Below are 27,069 nucleotides of genomic sequence, written 5' to 3'. Positions count from 1 at the left end.
AAAAGTAATTTGTGACCAAGGTCTTTGTACCTTATCCCTTTGTTCCTGAAATTTGATTAATAGTACTGCAGCACAATAAAAGCTATTAACTGGACAGTATGGTACTTGCTAATCTCTGATGCTATTTCTTTCATGTTTCTGACAAACCCACATTTATCAGGAATACAATCAGTTAAAGAAATTAACTTATTTTATGCTTTACTACTAGTGTTCGTTTGCCAAACATGAAGATATGAAATTAAGAACCAGAAGAAGCTGGGAAGATAGTGCCCCCTGTTGATAAGTTACAGTAATGCAAGCAACTTGCAGTATGATACTGTAAGCGTCTTAGTATTTGAAGTGGAATCCAAATATAGGACGATAAACTACACACACGCTATTCTAAATCTCTAAAAGTCATTCATTAAAAGTTATGAAAATCTAGTTCGAAAGACTCTCAAGTCGGAGTTGTCTTAGTAAGCTTGCTGGATAAATGTTTATATTTGTGAAATTCCTCCAGACCCCATTTTAAAGTACTGACTGCCATTAACAGGTTAACATTTTAAAACAGCCCATCAGTTAACTGACAGATTGCTTTATTGTGCTTAAGAATGAAATGTCTAGACTAGAACAGTGTTGCTCCTGGCAATCGGTTATGAATTGATCAGTCTGTGGTTTACAGTATGTGCTAAGGTTCTCCTTGAGGACAACAGGCAGGGATCAGAATTAAGGATGCCATTGATCTCTGAATATCCTTCCTTGTTATATACAATTGCTTGCATTTTGGAATGTTTGTGGAAGGAAAAGGAACCATTCCTTAAATAACTACAGAACAGCAAATGTTTTCTTATGATGCATTGGAGAATTGGGTATGGAGCATGTACTAAAACATTGAGTGCATAATGATGCATTTTAAACCATAGTTTCTCCTTTTACTTCAAAAGCACTTCAAATGTATTACAGTTTGTTTGCAATCAAAACTCATTTCAACTGGCACTTGTATTCTTCAGTATAGACTCTTGAACGCAGTAAATGGTTGAGAGCTCTTCTGTAATCTGGAGTAATATTAGTTTTTGATGACCATGTTGTTCAGCTCTGTATGATTCAAACACCTTAAGGACATAAAGCACTGTATCATTAATTAGTTTCCCATCGCCAGAGGCTGCTGATGTTTCTTCTGGTTAGGGAATTGTTACTCAGACGTAAGAGAAATAATTGGATGGTTTTTTGGCATTTCTGTTTAATATCTAAACATAATTGGGAATCTTTTGCTCCTGTTAAGATTTTCTCATTTTTGTTTTCTTGTTTGTCAGCCTGTAGGTTTTTACAGGTGCCCTAGTTGCGGTAAAGTAGAATATGTTATCTCTGTATTTACATTTCATTTTATCTTTCCCGTCTGCTGTTTTTTTATGTTATGTTATAGAAGTAGCAATGAAATAATATAGCATATTTTGATAATTTGTTAGGTTCAACTCAAAGTTTTGTTTTGACTAGCTTGTAAAAAATAGAAGGGTGCATTTGTCTTTTCCAGGTGTAGCAGCTGCAGGTGAAGTTCCCATATCCTCTCTGGCTCTGTCTGTGTCTGGATTGCTTCTGTTGATAATCCTGGTTGCAAATTGTGTTTCCTGCTGCAAGGAGCAGGAAATCGATTTCAAGGTAAGGATCAACTGAAAACACAATCTCATGATTTTAAATAATGTGATGCATTTCATTATTGGAAGCTAGAGGATGGGCAAGACTTGGGGTACTTGGAAACAAACCTACCCAAGAAAATAGTGTTGATTACAGTAATACATTATTATCCTTTGAAACCAAGCTGAATGCTGCACATATAGATTTAAAGCACCTAATTAAATGTCCAGTGAAGCCATGTTATAAGACTTGCCTGTTTTGAGGTATCCCAAGAAAAAGCTGTAGTAAGATTGTTCCCATTTTAAATAGCATTAGTTTGCACAATTATGTATAAAAAGCAACTCATCTTAACATGTAAAAAGCAGGACTTCTCTGTATGGTCATAGCTCCTAGTGTATCCAGGTGGCTGGGAATGGCATAGTTTTCTTTAATCACTAATCTGAATTTTCAGCCCATCTAGAACCTCACTCTCCTCCTTGTCTGTCTTATAGGAGTTTGAAGATCACTTTGAGGATGAGATTGATTTCACCCCCCCAGCCGAAGACACTCCTTCGATTCAGTCACATGCTGAGGTTTACACACTCGCTGTCCCCCCTGTACTTCTGCCTGGACCCCCTCACCTTCAACCACCCAGGATAGCAGGTACGCACAGACACGCATGACTGACTTTCACTATGTGTAATGCGTCTGCACAGAGGGATATGCCAAGTTCTGTGATAGGCTGTCTAAGCAACTGAAAAACATGGGAGTCCTTATAGTTTCCTATCAAACTGAGAATCTTGGAACGAGTGGTAACCAAGCACCCTCCCAATGTTGTTGCAAAAGTTTGAAATGCATATATGGCACTGTAACAGGGTGATGTGTGGGTAGTCACTGGAAATACTGACACAGACACAGAGCACTGGTGTTGATACGCCGCACAGGCGCGCAGATGTATTTTTCAACACATGCTGACACTTGAGAAACTGACTTTCTGCATTTCATTCATGGAAGATTTTAATTCTAAAGCTGAATGTCAAGTGACTGCCCCTGAGAACCATACTAAATCAGTGAGTGGGCTAGGGATCTCAAAAGCAGTATTGCCTGCCTCCTCGTCCTTGGGTCAAAAGACTTCACTGCATCTAGGGGTGCAGTCTGATTTGAATTGGGCTTTGGAAACTACTGTACCCTCTTCTCTAAGCCACACGTGGCCCAAGACAGGTTTTGATTTGTGCTGTAGAACTTATACAATTGTGGTGCAATATTTAAACATTAAAATTAATTTGTATTTAGGGAGTTCAAAACTGACAGAGGCAGCTAAGAGTAGCAGTGCCAAGCACTGTGTTCCTGTGGAGATTGCATTTGTGTTCATGTTTTAATTCCGTGTTGAGAGAACAGCTAATACTTTTAGTGCTTGCTGATGTATTTCAGTCAAGCACGCACTGCTGCAGGGAGGTGCAGGGTGGGGGTGTAAAATGACAAGTTTGGTGCCAAGTGTACAGGGAGCAGCAGGTTATATTTGGTTTGGACAGATGTCCGTTTCTTCCTTTTACAGCCCTTCTTCATTTCAGGGACTTCCTTACTGGGATGTGAAGTTGGCGCTGCGCTCACCAACGTGACCTTTGGCATGGTTTTGTTGTAAACATCCTGTTTTGCACGTCTGTCACTTTTGGGGTTTCCTGCACTGTAAATAGGATGTAGCAGAGTGGATACTTGCTGGGTAACAAACTTCCAACAGCATGGGTGCAGATTGATATTTAACAATACCAGCGAGGTATCTTGCTCTTAAATGCAGAGCAGAGATTAGAAATGAGAACGATGACGTCTCGATCCTTAGACAAGCACAAGAAGTCCCCAGTGAAGCCGCTACCTTTGGCTTTTAGTGATCTGCACATAAATATCTGCAAAATGAAACTACAAACCCGACTGCACTAAACAAATTTATTATATACCTCATATGGGGATGGATAAAAAAAAAAAAAAAAAAAATTCTCCTCTTTCTATGGGGACATAGGGAAGACGCAAATGCGTGACCAACTTGTATGAGGATGCCATTTGTCCCCATATAACAATGAATTTTTTTTTTTAATGAAAACTACTTTCATACATGAAAAGGTTAAAGCTAATCACCCTAATTTCAGAGATTAGTAACTGTGCACACTCATGCCAGTGCATTATAGAATACGGCGCAGATTTTACATTAATCTAATCTCTCACTGTTAGATTCCAATAGTTTGATTACTGTATTATGTTTTGGTGACTTGGAGGGATGGAAATAAGACTCCTATTGCATAGCAGTTTTACCCATTGCAGGTGTTACTATGAGCTTGATTAGCCACAGTGTGTATAGGAAGCTCAAGTGTGTCTTATTAAACCTATAGTAAAACCAGGAGTGAATGAAACTGCTATGCAATGTGGGTCTTATTTTCATCCCTGACTTGTGTGTTTTGTTTGTCATTTTGTTTAGTTCAGCCTTTTATAATTTTCAGACCCTTGTTATCTTGCCTCTCTAGCTAATATGTGCTAGTTCAGTAAATTACCTGCTGTTGTCTGTGATGAAGTACCAAACATGTTATCCCCCTGGCCCCCACCAGGCAGAACTCTTGGCAGAAAAAGGATTTTAAATGAGTACTTCTGGCACAAACAAAAAGTCCCCAGAGTGGTACAGTATTATGCTCAGCCACTACATCAGTTTCTTACCCACATTTATACCTCTGTAGAATTTGTTTGGGTCACTCTGGGTACCTTGCATAACCTTTTCAAGAAGATTTTTTTTTTTTTTTTTTTTTTTGTTAAGAATACACTGTTTTGAAAAATGACGACCCATATCTTGCTACAGTAAAACTATAATCTTGTGTTTTTTACATGTCTTAAAATAGGCCATAGCTAAAGTGAAAATGGTTGTAAATGCAGGGATGGAAATAAGACTCCTAATGTAGTTTCACTCATTCCAGGTTTTAATACAAGCTTGATTAGCCACAGTGTATAGGTAACCAGCTCAGGTTTTAGTTCTGTTTTTAAGAACCAAGTCCATTTTAAATGTTAATATTGTTTGTGATATTAAATTTTGCTTTATCTTCATTCAGTGTCAAATATTCAAACGCTTGTGTTTTTTTCCCTTTTAACGTAACAGATGGATCTCCGGCTTCGCAAGTTGCACGTCACAGTCTGAGTTATATCCAGGAAATCGGAAACGGCTGGTTTGGGAAGGTACTATTTCCTGTGTTTTGCAGTCATGTGATTAGCATGGAAAGAGTGTGTTTTTTTTTTTTTTTTGAAGCCGGAATTGAGATAGCTGTAAATATTTTCATTCAAACGTGCTGCATGAGAGAGGCATGCGTGATTCAAGTTTTTCCCTGTGACGTCGGTTTCCTCGTGTCTTTTCCTGAAGTTGGAGGGCGGATGACAACAGCCCTCTGATGTGATATTAGCGCACAAACATCCTTTGTTACCTGCCTCAGTGTCCTTGCCCTGTTTCACGTTCCATGCTGTAATCCCATTGTTTAGAGGAAGCTGCAGGTTTCCTGTGTGACCAAGGCCAGACTCTATATAGCCATGAAGTTGTGCCTACCTTGTTTTTTTCCTCTAAGGTTCTTCTTGGTGAGATCTATACAGATCCTGGAGTAGCCAGTGTCGTAGTGAAGGAGTTAAAGGCCAACGCCAGCGACAAAGAACAAAATGAGTTTCTACAAAATGGAGACCCATACAGGTACATTTCATATGAGCCATCTTTCATTTTATTTATCGATTTCTATTGATTTTTATATTTATTTATTGCAAAGAATAAAACTGATGGTCAGGAGTTGGCAACCTTTGCTCTTCTAGTTCATTACATTGATGTGATTTAATATATTTAATTGACCCCAATTAAATAGTTAAGAACCTAGTTTTAGCTGAGCCCTGCAGTGTAATGGGATGGAATGGAATGGAAAAGTGGCATAAAAATTAATAATACCTCAAAAGGTGAATAATAATGTACATTTTCTCCGCTCCTCCACCTACTGATATGGTGGGTGACAATTTGTTTTAGTTGAGTTTATTACATGGCACAATTGTTATTGCCTTATAATCTTCCAGCTTGTAATGCAATTAGGGCGTTCATTAAGACCAAATGGTGTTGAATGTTAGGGCAGGTCATGATTATCTAATATTGTTTAAAATGAATGTTAATGGGAGACTGAATTAATTAACTAGAATTGTTGTCTGTAGCTATAGGAATGAAATGTCACATTATTTTTGTACTCTTCTAAAGCTGACAAAATCCACAAAGCAGTTCTACATCACCCCCTCTCTGCAAACTGAGATACTACAACAGGTCTTCAGATTAGGTCAAGAGCTTGATATTGACTCTACATATCACTTTGTTGTTACCACTGACTACCATTACACCTTTTGTAATTCTTTTCTGCCACCTTAGATACTGAGTCAGCTCCCTCTATCCTTTAGAGGTTTTTTTTTTTTTTTTTTTACTGGAATGAGACTCTTTATCCGGCAGAGAAGCATGGGAACTCTTATTATTATTATTATTATTATTATTATTATTATTATTATTATTATTATTATTATTATTATATTATTATTATTATTTGTTTATTTAGCAGACGCCTTTATCCAAGGCGACTTACAGAGACTAGGGTGTGTGAACTATGCATCAGCTGCAGAGTCACTTACAACTACGTCTCACCCGAAAGACGGAGGACAAGGAGGTTAAGTGACTTGCTCATGGTCACACAATGAGTCAGTGGCTGAGGTGGGATTTGAACCGGGGACCTCCTGGTTACAAGCCCTTTTCTTTAACCACTGAACCACACAGCCTTCTTAATAGCTTTTGAGATAGCACGGCTGTCTGATCTATGGCGTTCAAGACTTTCTCAAGTGGATAAAAGGTTTTAGAAATGAAAATGGAACTGGAATAAGCCAAAGGGAATGTGGATTTTAAAACATTTAATGTGTGCTGCTCATATCATGCTTGCATCCACTGGAATATAAGTGAATTACAGGTCTCTTTTACCAATCTACTGTGCCACCAAAGTATGGATCAAGAATACACTTTGAAGAAGAACCTGCAGACGCTGCTGTCTGATTCTAATAGCATGCATAGTATAAATAAGATGGTTTGCTTTTTCCAATAGGGTTTTGCTGCACCCCAATATACTTCAGTGCCTGGGGCAGTGTGTGGAGGCCATCCCCTTCCTCCTGGTCTTCGAGTTCTGTGAACTGGTAAGTTGGATTTTTATTGGAAGTCTTTAATAATGTATGAGAAAGCAACCAATTGCTGTGTGTTTAGATGTCATTCCGTGCAAAGAACATAGACTAGGAGTACAGTCCTGAGTCTTTGTTTTAGTGACTTAATACGTGTATAGCGATTCTTGTATTGTAACAAAAATCATTTTGCACAGTTTGAGCGGGCCGAACTGCTCGGCTTCGATTTGCAGTCCTCTCGCCCAAACTGCAACTTGAATTTCAATACAAAATTCCAGACCAACAATATAAAAAAAAACATTTGGTTGTTGTATAGATCTACTGGTACTGAAGTTTGACTCTTGCATTGCTTATAGAACCACACCAACCAAATTCATGTAATTTATGACAAAGATGTTGTATAAGACTTCATAAGAACCTAGCACAAAATACGATTTAGTTACTCCAAGGTCAGCTGTACCTCTTGCCATGTCCGTGTTTTAATATGTTTTCCTTGTGGTTACCCAGCAGATGCCTAAGGGACTTTGTTTAGTCATCACATACTGTCGATAACCACCTTTCATCTCAGCTTTGCCTCTTTAAAAGATTTGCCTTGAGAGTTGTGAAAAAACTACTTGGCTATTTCTTTAAGTCCTTTGGCTATAGTTACACTTGAACCTGTTGGATTCTGGAAGGCAGTAATCCACCCTGAATATGGACACTGCCTAAATTGGCAATCACAGTTCATTTCAGTGCTCTCCGTGAGCCAGGTGCTAATTTCTATAATCATACAGGGAAACAAGCTGTGCAGACAGAAGACTATCCTAGTAAGCAAGTGGTTGCTGGCTGCTAGTCTAAGTGCTTTTGCTGTAAACAGTATGTGTACCATAGTATTATATTAAGATATTACTATAATAGGAGGCTTGGTGGTCCAGTGGTTAGGGGCTTCTTACCCGGAGGATTCCAGTTCTCTGCCACTGACTCGCTGTGTGTGACCCTGTGCTCCGTCCTTCGAATGAGACGTAAAACAAACAAGGTGACTGTGCAGCAGCAGTTGTGATGCATAGTTCACCCCTAGTCTCTAACTTTGGATAAAAGCATCTGCCAAATGACTAATTAATATTACGTATCCAGAATAATGCAACAATTAGTATATTGTCTCTCGAGATGAAGTTTGAGAATGCTGTACTGTAAAATATTTTGTGAAACGTTGCAGTCTGACACGGTGATATTTATTCAGAATATATTTATAGCAAATTGCAATTTCCTATTACACCACTGTGCTAATTTAAATTACACACACTGGATTTGATCTAAGCCATAATATTGGCATAGGTCAGTGATTAGTTTGTAAATTATTGAATGCAGAAATTAGTGCACAAACTTTAATCCTCATAGTAGATCTGTTATTTTATATAACACCTTTCATAGTGGACCACCATCACAAAGCGCTTTACAGAGGTAGGCTGTGAACTGTGAATCATTAGCAGGACGGAGCACAAGGAGGTTAAGTGACTTGCTCAGTGTCACACAGTGAGTCAGTCAGTGGCAGAGGTGGGATTTGAACCGGTGACCTTCTGGTTACAAGCCACTGGACCACACTGCCTCCTTGATAAGTTAATTGAGTTATGAAGCTAGAATATAGAATGAAGTTTAAGAATACCCAAAGTTACCCACTTTTGTGTATTAAAAGTAAAAACAAGGATTCATTTTATATATATTTGAGGTGCCTAGAGAGGTTTTGTGTTTTGCTCTCCATCTCAAGTGTTCTTTTGTTAGTATCTGGGATACCATTCAATTGACGGCTTTCAAAACGTATGGGCTAGATGTTTTGATTTAGGTGTTCACATGAATACTAGGTCAATAGAATTAGGTACTGTAGTTGTCTTTTTTATTGGCCTTTTATATTAAAGTTATACATATTTCATATTAAAAATAATACTGTGATGTCTAACAACTGTAAATATGATATGTAAAAACTGGGGAATTTGTGGAATGGAAGATCATTTTGACATGATTTATGAGTGTTTCCCCATGTTTGAGCTGTAACCATGAGTACCCCTGACTCATTGCATTTCATACAAATTATAAGCGCTCAGAACAACTGGAACACATTGCAGAATGCCATTTGCTGTGTTGCTGAATGACAGCTTCTCGTTTTACTAAGGGACTTGCAAATCTTCGAGGCTTCCTACTGCCATCTAGATTTGCCTGTCATGCAAAGAATTGACATTGCCTGTTTTGTGCCAAGCAGCCCTTCAGCGTAATGCAGTGCATTTCAGATCCCTTGGGTCAGCAGAGCCGTGTCATAGAATTGTAAAATGTGAGTGACTCCCTCTTTTTCCACCAGTAAATGAATATGAAGAATACAAAGTATTACTACATGCACCAGTATTGTGTGATTTTATAGTTATGGATGAAATGGAAATAAAGCACAATACAACAAAACATGTATATAGTTTCTTTCATGTCAAGCATTCCAAGGAGCTGTATATAGCTGTAGTCCGGTATAGAATTGCCTTGCTTTTTTGGAGTTAAAAGAGCTGTTTTGTGACTTTATTAGATTAGCGGATGCAGGAAAACAAATGACTAAAAATAGCACTCAGTCATTAATGTTAAATGTAAGACATACAACGTAGTTTAGTTAGCAGTTTCTCATCTGGGACTCGTTTCACTAACACAATTGTCGGCAAGGCTACTTGCTTCCAACTACATCATTCTATATGTACTATATGATGTTTTAAAAAAAAAACAAAAAAAAAACTATTACATTGATTATTTTGTTAAAGAAAATCTTCTTTGGTTGTATGACTAGGAAAGCATTTTCTTTGCCCAATTAGGTGATTATTTTGTCATCAATGCTGTCCAGCCCAGAGCTCCTGTAAACACTGCTGTGGTATTCATTCAGTCATTCAATGCATACACAGCTTTTGCTGCAATGACTGACAACTTAATGATATGGACAAGGTAAAGAAACGAAACACTGTTTAGGAACACATGCCTCAAATTTTGTCCCGATAACTAATTCTGTTGAAGTTTAGTTTTATCAAGAAGACTTTTGTGATACAATATATTTTTTTCTGTTATTGGTATTAATCCCCAAGATCCTCGGTAGCCTGATGGTGTCCCATGTTATGGATTCTAATAGTGCCTGTCTTCCTGTGATAGCAATGCTATGCCTAGTTGTATCTCTTCCTATGCCTTGTCCCTCGTTCTTGGGATGTGTTAAGACATGTGCCCAGAGGACATACAATAATCTGTTAAAGCTCTGCTAGATTCTAAATATTCATAATTGTCGAATGCTCTTTTCTCTAGAATTAAACATGCGTGTTTCCTGTGAGTCCTCCTGTGTAGTGATCAAAACAGGAAGCCAACACATTTTTGGCTCAGTCCAGCTATAACACTGAAGCCAAATGACGCATATCCTTCAAATCCCCACTTCAGAGGCGTAGTAAAAATCCTTCGGTTGAGTTTATATTGCAGCTATATTGAATAAAAAGCAGAATGGAAACTTCCAATTACTAAATGAGACATACTTTCAATGTACAGTGTAGCATAAATCCGTGTCAGGCTGTATTTGATGCCTGTGTTTTGTTTAATGTTAATTCAACGTCGGGTTAAATTTGGTAGCAGGAAATCGAACAACCATTGACATTGTACTGTATCTGTTACAAACCAGCAGCTGCTTTACTCTATTTCATATTCAGCAATTACCTAAATGTTTATCCACTGAGTGCTAGCTCCAATGAGCTAATTCTGCTTACAGCTGCTGGTTGTCATCTGGGTAATACTCCTAATATGTCCCTGCCAGCCATGGGAGATACCACCGTATACTTGGTGGTTAGTTTAACATTACAGAAGAATTAAGGGCTACAAAGTTTATTATAAAAAAAATATAATAATCTTCAACCATACTAAATTGCATTAAAGTAGAGCTGTGTACCCCACACATTATTGTAGGTTAGGAAAGAAATACAAATTTCAGCAAGTTTTTAGGATGGATTGGGCCACGTTCCCCTGCTCAGTGGGGGGGGGGGGGGGGGGGGATATGGATTGGGCCATGTTCCCCTGCTCGTAGGTGGGATATGGATTGGGCCATGTTCCCCTGCTCGGTGGGGGGGATCAAGTGCTGTGGAATATTTCTCACCTGCAGGGTCTATGTAGAGGCAGTTCACCAAAGTTGTTCGAAACAAGATTTGAATATGAGGATGAAGAGGGAGTTTGTAAGGGAACACAATTTACACTCAACAATCTTCTTTACCAGTGTCTAACCTCACTGATATGTATCCAAGTAAAAGAAGGAATATCACTTCATGAATAGAAAGGTGCCTCACCAATTTTAGACTGAAATTGAATTGTAGTATTCCATGCAAAAAAAAAGTGTTAATAAACTAGTATTATAAATGTAGGTCGGGGTGTTGACTTTAGACTAACTGTTTTAACTTCTGATTCACTGTTTCTGCATTGCCAGCTGTTTTCGTACACTCGCATGCAATCAGAATTGAAACTAACATGGGCTTCCTTTGCATGCTATACGAGTGGCACAGGCCAGACAGCGATTTTGTGAGGTTCTTCTAGAAATCTGTAGTGTGTTGATTTCCCCAAAGAACGATTTGGGCTTCAGAATAAATCCCTGCACAGGAGATTGTCTTAAATGTTTAGATGAACATGGCAGGGTGGAGGAGGGAATCGTGAAAGTGCAGTGCAGCACGTTTTAAAAACTTAAAGAAAATGGGTGCTGAGAGACAAACTAGAAGAAAAGTCAAATAGATTTACATTGCAATTGATGTTACTGGTAAATACGTTATCACTGATTCACATATATTTTTTATAATTGTTGTAACATTCCCACTGGTAATACAAGGTTAATTGATTGCTGTCTGATTTAAATATTTTCTGTTAGATTGTAATAACACAATGCTAAATTGATTCCACTTTCACATTCTTATTTGGTTCTGGTATTGTGCACACACTTCATACAGGATGCAATGAGGTAACATTGCAACATCATGCCATTTATCAGAGCTGAAAGAAAAAAAAAAAAAAAAAACTCTGCTGCCACCTACTGGAAAGATGAAATGCAAGCTTTGATTAAGTGGCCTTTCTGTATCCAACAGTAAAGCCAATGCTACACAAAACTATGAAGAGTGAAGTTGTTCGGTTTTAATGAAAATGCGTATTTTACAGTCTAAATGCAGGTGCTGGTTTTAGTAACACTCAGACTTAAGAATGTGTTTGTTAACATTTATGTATTTTGATAAATCTGGACTTTTTTGCTTAAATCTAGGAAAAAATATGCGATTTACATTAAATTCGGAATAAAACAGCAGTAAAACATTAGTGTTTTTTTTATACTTGTCACCCCATACATGGTAGCCGCCATTTCGGCTCTGTTTACTGCAGTTTCACTTCAAACATAATTTCTCCTGTCAAACAAGGCCAAGAATGACTCATTTGAAAGGTAAGAACTTGGACTAATTAGTTGTCATTTATGTATTTATTTAAAATGTTGTAGCATTTAAAAAAAAAAAAAAAAATTACAGAACTGCCCCTTTAGTCATAGTTGAGGCCCCCTTACTGACTCTCCGTGCCCCCCACTTTGCGCATCACTGCTTTAAAGAACAGAAACTGGTGAATTTTCATTGGGGATTATTACCATACAAAAGATTTATGTGGGATTTTAACTGAATAAAGTGCACTAAACTGGCTTTGCTGAATAGTAGTCCAGGTCGGGTGTATTTGTTTCCCTTGTGTTTGGGTGACACTGTAGGTGCTCTTCACTTTTGCCAGCGTCTTTGTTTTGTTTTCCAGGGTGACCTGAAGAGCTATCTGCTGAGCCAGCAGGAGCTGATCTATGGGAGCTCTGAGTTTCTCCAGCTGCAGAAGATGGCCTGCGAGATTGCTGCTGGAGTCGCCCATATGCACAAACACAACTTTGTGCACAGGTATGCCTTAAACATGGCTTTCTGTAGCAAGAGCTACATTGAGCTTGTGCTCAGGGATCAGAGAATAGTTAAATGCGCAGTTGTGATATAAAACTCCAGTATTCTAAAAATGTCTGAAGGATGCAGATGCTTCAGTTTCTTATACGTCTGAAAATCCAAATTCCCTAGTTGTTCCCCAGTTAAGCATGTCTGGTTGTGCTTAGTTTTGCTTCTACTTTTCATGCTTGATTTTCAGTTTGTTTTAAAAAGATGCCTTGTTCAGTTCATTACACTTTGAGTGTATGAGGGGAGAGTACTGGTTGCTCTGCCAGTATTTATTAAGACAATCTGCTGTATGCATCAGTTCACGTTGACAACACCCTCAAATTTGAGGTCAAGGGAGTTTAGCTCAGGTCTGCAAATGAAGACACGAGAGCATAAGTGAAATATGCGATCATCAGCACACAATGACCTGCTTCATGGCCTAATATTTTCTGTGCATTTTAACTTGTTTGCTCTTGGAATATCATCATCTTTCACCATAAGTATCATTTTGAAACCTCAAGCACCATGTTGTATTATAGTACATGTCAGTGCATTTATTCTTGATTCTAATTTAAAAAATAAATTGTTTTCATGCAAGTCCTTTTAGTTTAAAACAAAGTGCCCCAAAATATCCAAATAAGGAAACGCGATACCATTTCAGTTTTTCATTTTTACCCTGAGATATCCATGTCTGTGTAACTGGGGACGTGAGTGTAAAGTAATCTCTGGTGCTCAGCTAAACTCTTCTATTTTGCATGCTCAGAATAAGGCTAAGCGTATTGAGTTACAACTTTCATGGATTGTTGGGTGTCGTCTGTCAACTGTTGCAGGAATATGACAATTCTGCAGTTTTCATGTAAAAGGATAGTTACATGTTTGGATTTTACTGTGTTACTACTCAAAAGGTGCAGGGAAATTCTGAAGGTGTTTAAATGCCTAATGAAAATATCTGCCCACCCCCTGTTGCGTGTTGACTTGATTTACTGCTGTGCACAAAGTCCGGTGGTGTTGGGTTCCCATAGCTAACTTTCATTGCAAATGGGAAGTGTCAATGCCCATGTTGGATGCATTCAATTAAAGAACATGGTAGCTCGCGCCTGTTTTTAAAGGCACTTTTTTTTTTTTTTATTGGATTCATTTAAAATAACCACAGTGCAGGTGTAACCAGGGATGTGTATACTAAAAATACTTTGCAATAATTGCAATGCAGCGCAAGCCTCATTTTATATATGTCTATCCGATTTGATCCATGTGTAAAGGAAATCATGTTAAAACTGCGTTATTTATGGAGTGAGATGCTGGAAAAAATGTTTCTGATTAAATTGCCTTAACCCTTTTAGTCCTGGTGGGACCTCAAAATCTTAACTGTTTTAAAGAATACCAAGGCCTGTGAGTAGGAAAGAAATGTTGAGGAGCAACCAAAGTGTCTGTATTGTAGTGAGGCAAGTGAGAAAAATATTATTTCGGCTGTATTGTTATACAAGTACAAACATGTTTTGATTTGAGGCCAAAGAGTCCTCAACTGTTTACCAAAATATATGTAAAACATATTTTTTTGTCCTATTCTCGTGTATACTCAATTAAGGAATTCCTTTTTCAATGATACAACTTCATTTGGCATTCTTCAACTCGACAAACATAATGAAAGGGTTAATAATAGCTAGTTATTGTCCCTTGCCTTTATTTGCTGCTTTTCTTTTTTTGTTTCAAAGAAGAAAAATAAGCCTGGTGGTCTTTGTTTCAAAGCAGTTCTCGCAGGTACTGTATGTAGCCTATTGTATAGTAGTACTGAAGCTTGCCCACATGCTGCCCTGCCTTGGAAACCATCTTAAGGATGTGAGCGGTACAGATCAACACCCCCGGCTGTCCAATCCTCAGCCTGTTTAGAGAGACTCCCTGGAAAGGTGTCAGTTTATTTGTTGGAATTTTATTATGTGTCCCTGCTGAGACCCCAACAGCTAGAATTTCACATAGGCTCAAAAGCTGGTAGTTTGAATTTTGTATTACAAGCACGTTTGGCTGGGGAATCATGTCTTTTCTTTTTTTGTTATCTGGGATGGTTAAATGTTGGTCAAATAAAGGCATAGTGTTGCAAATAGAAAAAGGGAAGTAAAAAATAAAATGTGTGCAATTAAGTTTAACACCCCTCTCATTATAATATTTGTATGAATTACCACTGGGACACCATAAAATATTTTGTGACAAGCACTGGTGTGTGTTGGTTTTTTTTTTTTTTTTATGTAACATTTTACCTTTTAGGGAAGAAATGTCGGTGTACCCTTGCTGCACTATATAATGTACTCTGCAGATGCTACACAAATAGTTTTAAAATATCTATCCATTTGTCTTGGTAATTTTAAAGGCACTGACAGTTTCTCTCTAATTGAGAGAGACAGCTTGAAGTGGTACGTTTTGGAAGTGTCTGAAAGATTGCTGTGAGGCCTGGTTGTAACCCAGTCTCCCTGTTGGGCTGGGTGGAGAGTGATATACCATCTGTTCCCGCTCAACTATGTGAAGACCCAGTCTATCCTTTGCACTCTCCTGCTTCTTGGACCGGCTGGCTTGCCGTAAAGAGTTTTTTCCTCTCTGGCAACAATATCCTGATGCTGCCTGAGCATGTTGGGAAAAGCTCCAGCATCAGTGATTTTGTTCCTAGCGGGAGAATTGAAGCAGCTGGACTCAGTTTCCTTCACCTGTCATCTTTAACAAGGCTCTCGATTGGTTGTCCTTTATATTCTCACGTGTTCCAGAGCTTCAGGATGCACAGGAAATGTCAAGAAGTGGTGTCTGCTTGTGGGGACAAGGGGCAGGGGGAGCAGGGAAACTCAATGCTAGAAACCATTTATTCAAGGTTTTTTTTTTTAAATGCTCCTAGTCTGTAATGAAATACACAAAAATCTCAATATGAAGATTAAACGTCTGTAATAAACCTCTGTCCAACAATTTGGACTGGAAATGCAGAGCACTTTAATGTTTCTATGAAATACAATGTGCAAACATACAGTAGAATATTAGTATCCTTCAGTGCCATGACAGCCCAGAGCTGCATTAATAAGGTAATACCATGCTGAGCTCAGCCTCTTTAATGACTTTACAGGGATATTAATCATTTCCTCTTCTTAATGGCCTCCAATGTGCCATGGGGAGGGGATCATAATGCTCAATTGAATACATTTCAACATACATTTTGGAAAGCTTTGGAGACCTAGCAGAAATTGTACATTGTCCTTTGTGAATTAATGTGGTGTTTTGGATTTGGTGGAGGACAGATGAGAATTATAGAGCTACAGCAGAGTGCTGTCTGAATTGTTCTCCATCCTGTTCCATTATGAGGATTACTCTGTTACATTAGCCAAGATATCGATCGACCTTGCGCTGTCACGTCTCATTTATTTTTTATATTTTTCTCTTCCCGTCTCTCTGCTCCCTGCCCTGCCTAGGCTAGCTCGTATTAAACGCAGTTGTTTATTCTCTTATGTTTTTCAAGTGACTTGGCTTTGCGGAATTGCTACGTTACCACAGATTTGACTGTCAAAGTGGGCGACTACGGAATAGGAGCCAGTAGGTACAAGGTAAGCTGTCTGGTTTTTCAGGATTTCGAAGCTTTTGGCCATGATGTTGTTTATTTTACCATTCAAGGGTCAGCAGTTTTGATATGATGGCATGTTAGAAGAAACCATTTTTTAAATTCCAAGGTCAAACATTAAATACAGTTTGTCATTTGGAATATATATATATAATTTTTAAAAGGTTTCCATTTGAAACTTGCAGTATATATATATTTCTTTCAAATCATATTGAGAAAACTAATTGAGTATAAATGATGATGAATGATTATGAATTGAATTCTGTGTGTTGTTAAAAGTTATTTTATATCGTTCTGTACCGCTATATTATTATTTTAATTATTTTCACATGCATCACCTTCCATTGTCTACTGTTGCTAGCTGGCAAATTTAATTGATCTTCGGCACATACTTTCTCTCTGGTGTATCACTGAACTGGTCAGGACAAGGAACTTTTAGCTGTGAACATGATTTGACACATTTCTTTCCATTTACCTTTGAGTTTTGAATGGTTCAGATTCACTTCTAATGTGTTGGGTGTGTGTCAAACAGTAGTTGAAAAAATAAATAAATAAATAAATTCAATATCCTTTAGTCTACTGCCCTCTTCAGGTGGAACTTAATTTACTGATTGTCCTTTAAATGACTCATTGAAATTTCATTCTAATTGTTTTGTGTTATAAACTCTACTTCCTATAACTAAATATGAAATGTATGTTATGTGTATAGTACAACAGGGCTATTCAGGAATATCTACATGCATGTTTTACGGCCTGTTTCATGTCTTCCCCAGGAGGAGTACATTATCACTGACGAGGAACAGGTTGTGTCCCTACGCTGGACTGCCCCTGAGCTGCTGGGAGAGATCCATGGGGTGGTGGTAGCCGCAGATCAAACCAAACCTGGCAACGTGTGGTGGGTCCCCAGTATTAGAAATACAGGTCTCCAAAACTGCTATAAAACCACCTCTCTGCTGTATTCAGCAGCTTCGTACGCTGATGCTCCCCAGTGTAATGCCGTCTGAAGCTTCTGTTTAAAGGCTTTGACATTCACACTGAATTATGGTAGAGCAATAAAGTGAGTGTGCAATAAAGGGCACGCTGACATTAAGAACACAGGATGCCCGTCATCTGCCTTCCTAGAAACGGTGAAGGCGCAGGTGAACGCTGCTGTTAATACTTATTCAAACATGTGTCTGGTTCATATTTTGTGACCACAAAGCAGTCTCCAGATGGCTTTCCTGGCGTCTTTCCAGCCAAATCTATTACTGTGTGTGTGTGTGTCTGTGTGTGTGTGTGTGTGTGTGTGTGTGTGTGTGTGTGTGTAATGTGTGTATTTTATTTGCATCGGTGTCTGACTTTTTGGACAGGATCATGCAATCCATTTTAACTGTATGTGGGTGGGTGAATATAACCTGCTTACTAAAGTCTTGGCTTGAATCTCAGAAATTTTTCCAGGCCATGTAGATATACCCGATTTTTATAAAAAACCATGAACTGTACCTAAATGCTAGTTAATCCTTATGAAGTTTGTAATGAAAATCTTAAAAGCAGAGCTCAATCTTCTAAAGCCAAACTTTTCCCATGAGCAGGAAGCAAAAGGGACAGTTTACAAAGGGACAGTAGGTAACAAAGTGATGTAAAACCACTTTGATCTTAGAATTATAGTTGTCGGTATTTCTTGCAGTTTGGTTCAGATGTGATGAACAGGTGCGCCTGGTTGTTCTGTGTCCTGATTGGTTATCAGGAGGCAGTAAAGCTGGCCATTCTGTTAGCTCTGTATCAATGAGATGTGCTGATTGCCTGCTGTATAATCCTGACTGTTTCTTTAGGGCCCTGGGTGTCACGCTGTGGGAGCTGTTTGAAAACGCCACCCAACCGTACCCTCACCTTTCAGACAGGGAGGTGCTAATCCATGTCATAAAGGAACAACAAATTAAGCTCTTCCAGCCCCAGGTGGAGCTGCCTTACTCTGACAGATGGTAAGCCTTTGTTTTTACAAAGTCCTACGCATGGACTACAGAAATCAAATCCTTGCCTCTGTGCCTGCCTGCCTGCCTGCCTTGATTTTTAATGAGTCACACAAAGGGCTAATAGTGGTTGTTTGGTAACAAAAAAGTGAAATGCTTTTTCTATTGCGTACATCGTAATGTATCCATATGTATTCGTGCCTTAAATGAGGAGGACAAAATTAATCTAAAGTCACGATGACAAAGTTTGTCAAAAAAGTGTTATCAGTATATTCTTTCTATGGAATTTATAGTTTGAAATTGTATTTATAATGTAATTATAAGAGAAAAAAAATAAAATATAATATAAATAACATTAGTTACATCTGTTGACACAATGGATTCCATTTAGTCCTGTTTAATCCAGTGTACACAGTAGAATTTTTAAATTCCTTATTTATTTTGTTGGTACCTTTTCTATGTATACTTTGTATGCTGGTGGGCATTTGGCCACTAGCTTTCAAAACCTGGTGGCCAAGTTAACTTTTATGGTGGCCAACATTTTCAAACCGAGAAACAACATGAGGAGACGTGTATATGTTCCACACACATTGCTTTTGACTGCTTTGTTTTCATGTAATGGGAGGGGAACTAATGTACAATCGATGTGCCAGAGAACTAAGGGAACTATATACATTAAAAGCCAGGGAACTAGTTTCTGTGTGCATAAAATGCCAGTGAGTGGAGTATATACATACTATGGAAACAAGAAAAGGGGGCGGGTCCCATGAAAGGATTGGGTCTGCGAGATCAACAGACCGGTGCAGATTCTGACAGTTAAGCAATAAGCCTTTATTACAGAACCAAAGTTCTGTTTTACGTACTGTAAATGCTTAATCGCCAACGTGGCAACTTTACGGCAAAATCTACAGGCGACCTGATTTGAACCACCATGCACACACAGCATTAGTAGATTGCATTATTACACTCTGTAGTATATGGCTTTAATACTTGGTTTGTAAACACCATTTTTGACTTCGTGAGAGTTATTGCCTGCCTCAATTAAAAACATGTTATATATTTTTAGGAGATTTTTATGTTACTTAGAGGTGGGGGGTATGTATTATGTAACTGACATATTTTGTTTTACTTGTTGTGATTTCTTGCAGGTATGAGGCGCTGCAGTTTTGTTGGCTTTCTCCAGACAAGAGGGCCACAGCTGAAGAAGTGCACAGGTTGCTCACATACCTCCGCATGCAAGGCCAGAAGGAGTCCGAGGATGACTTTGAGCAGAGGTGGAATGCGCTCAAACCAAACCCCAGCAACAGACAATCCACCATGAGCCACTCTTCGTTCCCCATCCTGGAGCAGTTTGTGGACGACGGGCTCCACCGTGAGATGGACGAAGTCCTGACAGTGACAGAGACTAGCCGAGGCCTCAGTTTTGAGTATGTCTGGGAGGCAGCCAAGCTAGACCACTTTGAGGACCAGAGCCCCTCCAGTATGGACACGACTGTCAACTACCACAGCATGTTCTTCCCTGTGCCCCCGTACGAGAAGCCCGTCTTCTCCGAGTCTGGCACAGTGAAGGGGGGTGATGCCGGGAGCCAGGGTCCTTCTGCTGGAGTTCCTGGGGAGCTTCCTGTCTTTGACGCCCACAAACCGTCAGTGGGGAGTGAGTACTATATACAGTTAGAGGAGCAAGGAGAGAGCAGCCTGGAGGTAGATGAAAATCAGTGTCCTACAGGCCCACATGACAATGATCGAGAGGTTCACCAGGACAGGCATTCGCAACAGTATGTTGTCCTCCAGGATATACGCTTGGATGAATCCAGCACGGATGTTGATTTCTTCTACCAGAGCATAGACTCCAAGGACTCAAATTTACCAGAGAGCCAGGTTGGGTCACAAGCTTCCAGTGATCTAGAAAGCCCCTATCACACTAACATTTTTAGAGAAAGCACGAAATCGGAAGATGCATCCTGGAACAGGGGCTTCCTTGAGCTACCTGAACTGAATGTGAATCACATACAAAGGACCCCTGGCATCCAGGAGTCTGGCTTAGAGTCTGGAGCAAATAGAACAGAAAGAGACTTCAATTCCTCTTTTTTAGGAGGTGAGCAGGAGACCGTTTACATGGAAAGTATTACAGAACAACCTAATGATATGCGGTTACTGAATTCAGAAAAACTGAGAGATAACTACTTATTTCTGAAGGAGAAAAACTTAATGAAGGATCCCTCATCTTCCTCTAGAAATAGCATGGACTTAAGATCTGAACTTTTAGATGCTGATTTGAATAGCTTCCCAGATAACTGTTTTAAAATGGATTATGGGGACAGTTTAAATAACAAAGATTTGGAACTTGATGGGCCAATAAGCCCTTTGTTGTATGAGAGTGTTCCTAGTTTCTCAAAGGAAGAATGTTTGGACTTTTGTATTCCAGATTTGAATGATTTTCTGCAGCCTTTAGTTCAAGAAACACTGTTGCCTTCATGTTCACCAGTTATAGCTGAAAGCTGTAGTGACACACTACAGAGTAGTAACTCCTTCGATGAAGAGTGCGTTTTACTCAAATCCTCGAAAGCAGGGACTCATTTTCCTCTTGACTCTACCTCCGAGAGTGCTGATGTCTCATCAAGTCCCACCAACGGCCACGAATCCCCTCTGTTTCGGGAAAGTGCCACTTGTGACAATTCGTGCAATGATGCCAAAAATCACAGCCTTCTAGAAGGTTCACGACTGTCTGAAGAAAATGTACCTGAAATTGTAATCAAAGAATCTGCAATGAGCACAAGCCATGCGTCAAATTCTGCGCATATCAGCAATGCTGGCTTGGAAAATGGCCTTACAAAGAGTTACAACAATGAAAGCTTGATCAGGAACATGGTTAAAGACGTTAAGAGCAGCGGTATCCTGTCTGCAAGTTCGCTGATGGAACAAACCAATGGTTGCTCATCCGAGGAGCCTTTAATAACCTTCAAAACTAATGATGTATCAGAAGATGCATCCTCGCATTTGGCTTCTGCTCCTTTTTCGGACCAGATAAGCCAAGACAGCCTACTCGATGACAGTGAATCTACGACTCTTTTGACAATCGAGCAATCAGCTGAAACGCCTGACTCGTTGGATTCACTGGACGTACATGTCTTAGTTGGTCCATCTGAAAACCTGCATGCTGTTCCTCAGAAACTCCAGCCACCTTATAAAACTGCAGACAGTGGCTATGAAACTGAGAATCTGGAATCTCCTGAATGGAATTTCCAGTCTGTTGTAAAGGGGCCTTCCCCCATTGAAACTATGCTTAACACAAAGGTAGAACAGGTTCCTGCTTCTTTACCACCTCCGGCCATCATTGTTTCAGAGGTGGATACTCTAATGGATATGGATGTAGAGGATGCAGAGAGCAGTGAACCTCAGTCCCAGACTGGGGCTTCAGTGGAATTGTTCTCAAATGCCAACCAAAACTCATATCGGGATTCTGCATACTTCTCAGATAATGATTCGGAGATGGATAGAAAGTCTGAAGACATCAACGGTAACTCTAACTCTAATGACACTACTCTCCTCACTAGTGATGACAGTAGTCCCAGCGTACACACTGACACTAAAAACACCTCCAGTGTTGGAATCACGGCATGCCTGGAAGAAAGGATGCAACCATCAGAAGTTCTTGTATCTTCGCAGGTACAAAAGACTGAACCAACTAATAATAGGCTTCCAGAGCCATCGGCAGAAATAAGGAATGCAGTATCACAGGTCTTAGACTTCAAAGGCAACAGTCTGCCAGAGCTGGTACGCACAATGGAAGATGACTTGAATGCAGAAACTAAGGTTGCTATTTATGGCAGTGATGTGTTGCACATCAGGACACCAGAACCCCTTCCTGATGTTGAAGCCAGGCTTCAGGGCAGTACATCTGAACCTGCAGACATGCCAGCTGTCTCGGTCCACATGCAGCAGTCTAACTCTTCAGGGGACAAGGTGGATGAAAAGTTGGTGGCGTCCAACCAGAATGAAGTCCTGAAGCTTAAGGAACCCGATGTCGAAGGGAAATACTTGGGCAAGTTGGACGCTTTGGATCTCCCAGAGGTTGCGGAGGATGGGATTGATGCTGATGAGGAGGATGAGAATAGCGACGACTCGGATGAAGACCCCCAAGGGTTTAATCTGCTCAGCGAGAGCTCTGAGAGCGACGATGACATCGTGCATCCTGTCCCCATCGTGGTGACCGAGAACGACGACGGCAGGGACCTGAAAAGCCTGTTAAAGCTGACGCCTCCCCTAGCCGCACAGTCAACCAAACAGGCCGAGTCTGAATCAAACAGAAGGGCTGTGTCGTTCTTCGATGATGTCACTGTTTATCTTTTTGACCAGGTAATGTATTTATTGCCAGTGTTAAAAAAAAAAAAAAAAAAAAAAAAATCACTAAGCAGCAATATATTGCAATCAAGAAATTCTTCTGTTCGTCAAAGAAAGAAAACCATTGAGTAACATTGAGTCATTCCATGTTCTAAAAAAACTTGGACACATTTCATGCATCATAGGACCACATATTGTTACATGAGTATCTCTTTTTGATGGCTGAAGTTTTGTTTCCGCGAGTCAGAAGAGTGCGATGAGTAATTGCTTTCTTTTTTTTTTATCCTTGAAAGAACAGTTAAATGTCTTTTTGGAACCTGTTAGTAAGAAACCACTATTTATTTTGGTACATATTGCAGTATTTTAACCATTTGTATGTAATAATCTCCTTGATAGCTGATGGTACAGATTTATGTCTACAGTTTTTTTTTTTTTATTTAAAAAATGAGTTTGTACATATCTTCAAAATGCAGAAATCACAATTCCTGCATCTCTAGTCTTCTAGCATAATCATTGCTAAAGTTGCTGGGTTGCTTGGCCTGTATGACCCCATCTCCTATGACTTGCCATTTATGGTATTAAAAATTGGTTGAATGGTTGCAGAGATTCTGTAAATCCCTGTGCAATTGCTCAATTACATTAGCTGCTGAAATTGAATCTAGCATTCTATCTAATAATATGCCATCAGCTAAGAGTAACCTTTATTCCAGACTATTAACCTTTTGTCTCTCTCACTCCAAGGATACTCCAACAAAGGAGCTGGGTGACCACTCGGCCGGTTCAAACAGCCGAGTGTCTGAGTTCAGCAGCCCCGTACCCTCCTCCAGTCCTGGTTATCTGAACCGCTTCACCCACTCGGAAAGCTCTACAGATGAAGAAGGTAAGTGTGCGTATTAACACAACACAATCCAGCTGAAGTTAAACTCAGGGTAAGAAATAGATTTGTGTTTGCACCTTTTATGACGCTGTTTGTGTTTATACATACGATGATTGCTATCTTGTATGATAGTACTGTATATAGAAAAAAGTGGACATATAAAAAAGAATGGCTCATTTTTTTCTTTTGTCATTGATGTAAGAGGGGCCGTGGTATCCGTGGATTAAGACGGTGTACACAACAGTTATCTTTGAGAAATGCTGCACAGTATTTACAGCAAAGAAACACAGCGGAAATTCTTTAATTGTTGTTGCAGCGATGGTAACCCAGGCTCGGGGTTGATCCAAGGTGCACACATGGTAGTACCAGCGATGGTATAAACATGTTGAGTGGTTACACTGCACATAGTGTAACAGGAACACACTGAAAAATGCAAAATAAAATAGTGAGAAAACAAAAGTTGGCCACCAAGTGTTCCTGCTCCAGGAACCTCATACTCTACATGCCCCTTGTTATACTTTTTAAGTTGGATCAAACCCCCCCCTAATTAAAAACTATTCTTATTTAAGCATTTCAGTTGTCCTGGTTAAACACACAGACAACCTAAAACAAACAAGGCCATGACGTGGTCAGCTCTGTCTGACCAAGCGCTCGGTAATGTTGGGGTTCGAAGTTGACCCGTCTCTCTCCAGAGTATGCATCCGGCTGGAAAAGAAAAAGGAACAAAGGGGAGTGTTCGTGGATCCAAACTCTCCCTGCAGTGCCACATATGCACCTGCAAAACCAGTGACAGGATGCTATCCCTGACAGATTGTGTGTGTGTGTGTGTGTGTGTGTGTGTGTGTGTGTGTGTGTATATATATATATATATATATATATATATGCACTGCTATTACTCTGTAAAACTGGTTTGCAATGTGCAGATTCTATTTCTTATGTTTTTTTTCCCTGTGCAGGCGCTGGCTTTGAATGGGACGATGATTTCTCTTCTCCGGAGCCCTCCTACGTCTCCAAAGCAGCCAGTCAGCTGATCATTTCCAAAGCGTCTCCTCCAGTGTCGTCCCGGTACTTCTCTCCCCCGCCACCCCCCCGCACCACGGAGCAGAGCTGGGCAAGCTCCTCCCCGTACTCCCGCTTCTCCATCTCTCCAGCCAGCATCAGCAGCTTCTCACTCACACACCTCACCGACTCCGACGTGGAGCAAGGAGGCGAGTTCTCCAACCTCGGATTATTCTAGAGCAGGGGTCTCCAATCCTGTTCCTGGAGAGCCTTCTGATAAGCACTTAATTGGTCCAATTAAGTAATTTAGGGTACAGTTGGAACAAAAACCAGGAGGGACACCAGCTCTCCAGGACCAGGATTGGAGACCCCTGCTCTAGAGCCATACTGATCTTTCTTGAGTATTCATTGGTACACCTTTTTTTGTTACATATTGTGGTATTTTTAACCATATGTATGTAATAATCTCCTTGATAGTTTAACGCTCCGATACATGTTTTTATAAAGGGCTTTAAAGTTATAGGTATGACTTTTTTTTCTAAAATAAGAGCACTTTTGCTATTTTTGCTATGGCACAGACATCCTTTTTAATGAGGTAGTAAATGGTATGCTACATGTGGAGAAACACCAGAACTGCTGCAGGATCAGTTTTAAAAAGGACAGCTTCGTTGTCATGATGACGTAAGATGCTATTTTAGTTTAATCTGTTACCAAACACATGGCAACAGTGACTTGTGCCTCTAAGCTTTGTGATGTGAAATGAGTCACTGTTTAATGGATAGCACTGTAATGTGTTTTTTTTAAACAGCTGAGACACATCTGCCACTTCTTGCCGTACAGTATCAATGGCATAACATTTATTGGTATAATCACTCCGGATTGTTAGAGATGCAGTTCATTGTGAGATTCATTTCAGAATTTGTTTTCTTTTTAATTTGAGAGCAGTTTGAATTCGATCTATAATGTAAAGCAACATGAGGGGTAATTGTATGAATGAAATATAATTAATATTGATCTGATATATTATTATCTTACCTATTTAACAAGAGATTTTACATTGGTTTTAACTGTTGCCTTTTCATTGAGGGTGGATGCAAATGCTACTGTAAGATATCAGGTAAATGTATACAAGGCCCAAGCAAATTGCCAGTAAAACACAATTATGTGCAGATTGAGAAATGTACATCATCCATTTTATTTTGCATGCAAGTAGTTGAGTGGGAAGATTGAATCCTGACTTTTGAATTTCAAACAGGTGCAAAAATCATAGATAAAATATGTCCTTGCATCTTTAATCAATGTTCAGTTGCTGTGCAGAAAACACGTTTGCACAGTGAATGGACAGCTTTTAATAGAATTAAACAGAACAAGCTACTTCAACAATCAGGCAGCATTCATTCAGAGTCAGCTCTTGGACACGTGTGCTAAATGCTGATTTTCTTGTGATATATCAGGCACACTCTTAGGAAATGTCAATGTTGTAACAGGTTTTATCAGTCTATGATTAAAGTAAATACAAATGCCTCTGGGGTTTGTTTGATATTTAAAATGCATTTACAAATGCTGAAGGTAAGACAAATTTCCATTGTGAAACCACAGTGCACCAGATAGATAATTTCTGGGCTGCTGGATGGAAAATATGACTGGACAACAAGACTCACTGCCTGATCGCATTCTGTCAAGGCCATGGGTGTGGAGACGCAGACACTGTGTGAATTAAGCAGATGTGCTTTTTCTGAAAGACCTGCAGGTTTCAATAACTCGGATCACAGCATTAGAGGCAACGATGTATGGTGTGATGTCATCTGACTGGCCAGTTTTCTGAGCCATAAAACTTAAAATATTAAGTAGCTGTACTAAAAAGGATGGTTCAGTATCACTTGTGCTTTTATTACAAACATTTTGTTGTTTTTATAAACTAAATAATAGCACTATATATTTAGTTTCATGTTCAATATATATATATATATATATATATATATATATATATATATATATATATATATATATATATTATCTCTGTTCATCATCTTTTCAGGAAGCAGTGAGGATGGAGAAAAAGACTGAACAACCAATCATCTGGGATTGAATCGGTCTGTATTTTCAACATGATTTATTTTAAGATGTAAAACCCCTTTTAAAAGCAAAAAGAAGATCCAGATGAAGAATTCTTCCAAGTTCTGTCGTCCTCTCGTAAACCTCACTTGCTGGTGTCTGTGGGTCGTCACTGCTAGAAGGGACGCAGTTGAAGTGGCAAAAGAGAACAATGGAGATGATGAAACCTCAGTTATGGTCTGATTAGTATACATTGGTATACATGCATTTCAACTAATCAGTGAAATGAACAGATTTGATTTAAAAAAAGAAGCTATTTAAAGTATTATTTTGTAAAAGTAACTGTACAGATAAAGGAAATTGTTCTGCATTCCTGTCTCCTGCTTTACATTGCATCAGCTGCTTTACATCCAGGCTTTTTGAGTATTGAGTCTTTATTCCGTCAAAAGCATTAGTCATTGGCTTTGTTTAACATAAACATTTTATGCAGCCTTGGCTTGCATGGGTTAAAGCTCTACATAA

The 27,069-nt window shown here is 39.3% G+C and overlaps 1 protein-coding gene across 3 annotated transcripts in view; it reads left to right on the top strand.

Moving 5' to 3' along the window:
* The window catches only part of lmtk2 (lemur tyrosine kinase 2), a 37,172-nt gene extending 10,313 nt beyond the window's left edge, over positions 1-26,859 (top strand). For 2 of the 3 annotated variants that reach the window (XM_034031503.3, XM_034031502.3), the window contains 13 exons: positions 1,511-1,635; positions 2,103-2,253; positions 4,724-4,800; positions 5,181-5,299; positions 6,723-6,810; positions 12,583-12,716; positions 16,228-16,312; positions 17,100-17,221; positions 18,138-18,287; positions 19,424-22,631; positions 23,358-23,496; positions 24,450-24,701; positions 26,531-26,859. In XM_034031503.3, coding sequence (XP_033887394.2) covers positions 1,511-1,635; positions 2,103-2,253; positions 4,724-4,800; positions 5,181-5,299; positions 6,723-6,810; positions 12,583-12,716; positions 16,228-16,312; positions 17,100-17,221; positions 18,138-18,287; positions 19,424-22,631; positions 23,358-23,496; positions 24,450-24,701; positions 26,531-26,559 — 4,679 coding nt within the window. In that variant the 3' untranslated portion in view covers positions 26,560-26,859. Of the gene's footprint in view, positions 1-1,510; positions 1,636-2,102; positions 2,254-4,723; positions 4,801-5,180; positions 5,300-6,722; positions 6,811-12,582; positions 12,717-16,227; positions 16,313-17,099; positions 17,222-18,137; positions 18,288-19,423; positions 22,632-23,357; positions 23,497-24,449; positions 26,356-26,530 lie in introns of those variants that run through there. The other variant, XM_034031500.3, reaches the window with a different exon arrangement.
* Positions 26,860-27,069: the final 210 nt, after the last annotated feature.

Source organism: Acipenser ruthenus, chromosome 13 (assembly GCF_902713425.1).
Source record: "Acipenser ruthenus chromosome 13, fAciRut3.2 maternal haplotype, whole genome shotgun sequence".
NCBI lineage: Eukaryota > Metazoa > Chordata > Actinopteri > Acipenseriformes > Acipenseridae > Acipenser > Acipenser ruthenus.
The sequence above is the reverse complement of the archived record's forward strand: the minus strand, read 5'-3'. Positions and strand labels throughout refer to the sequence as shown.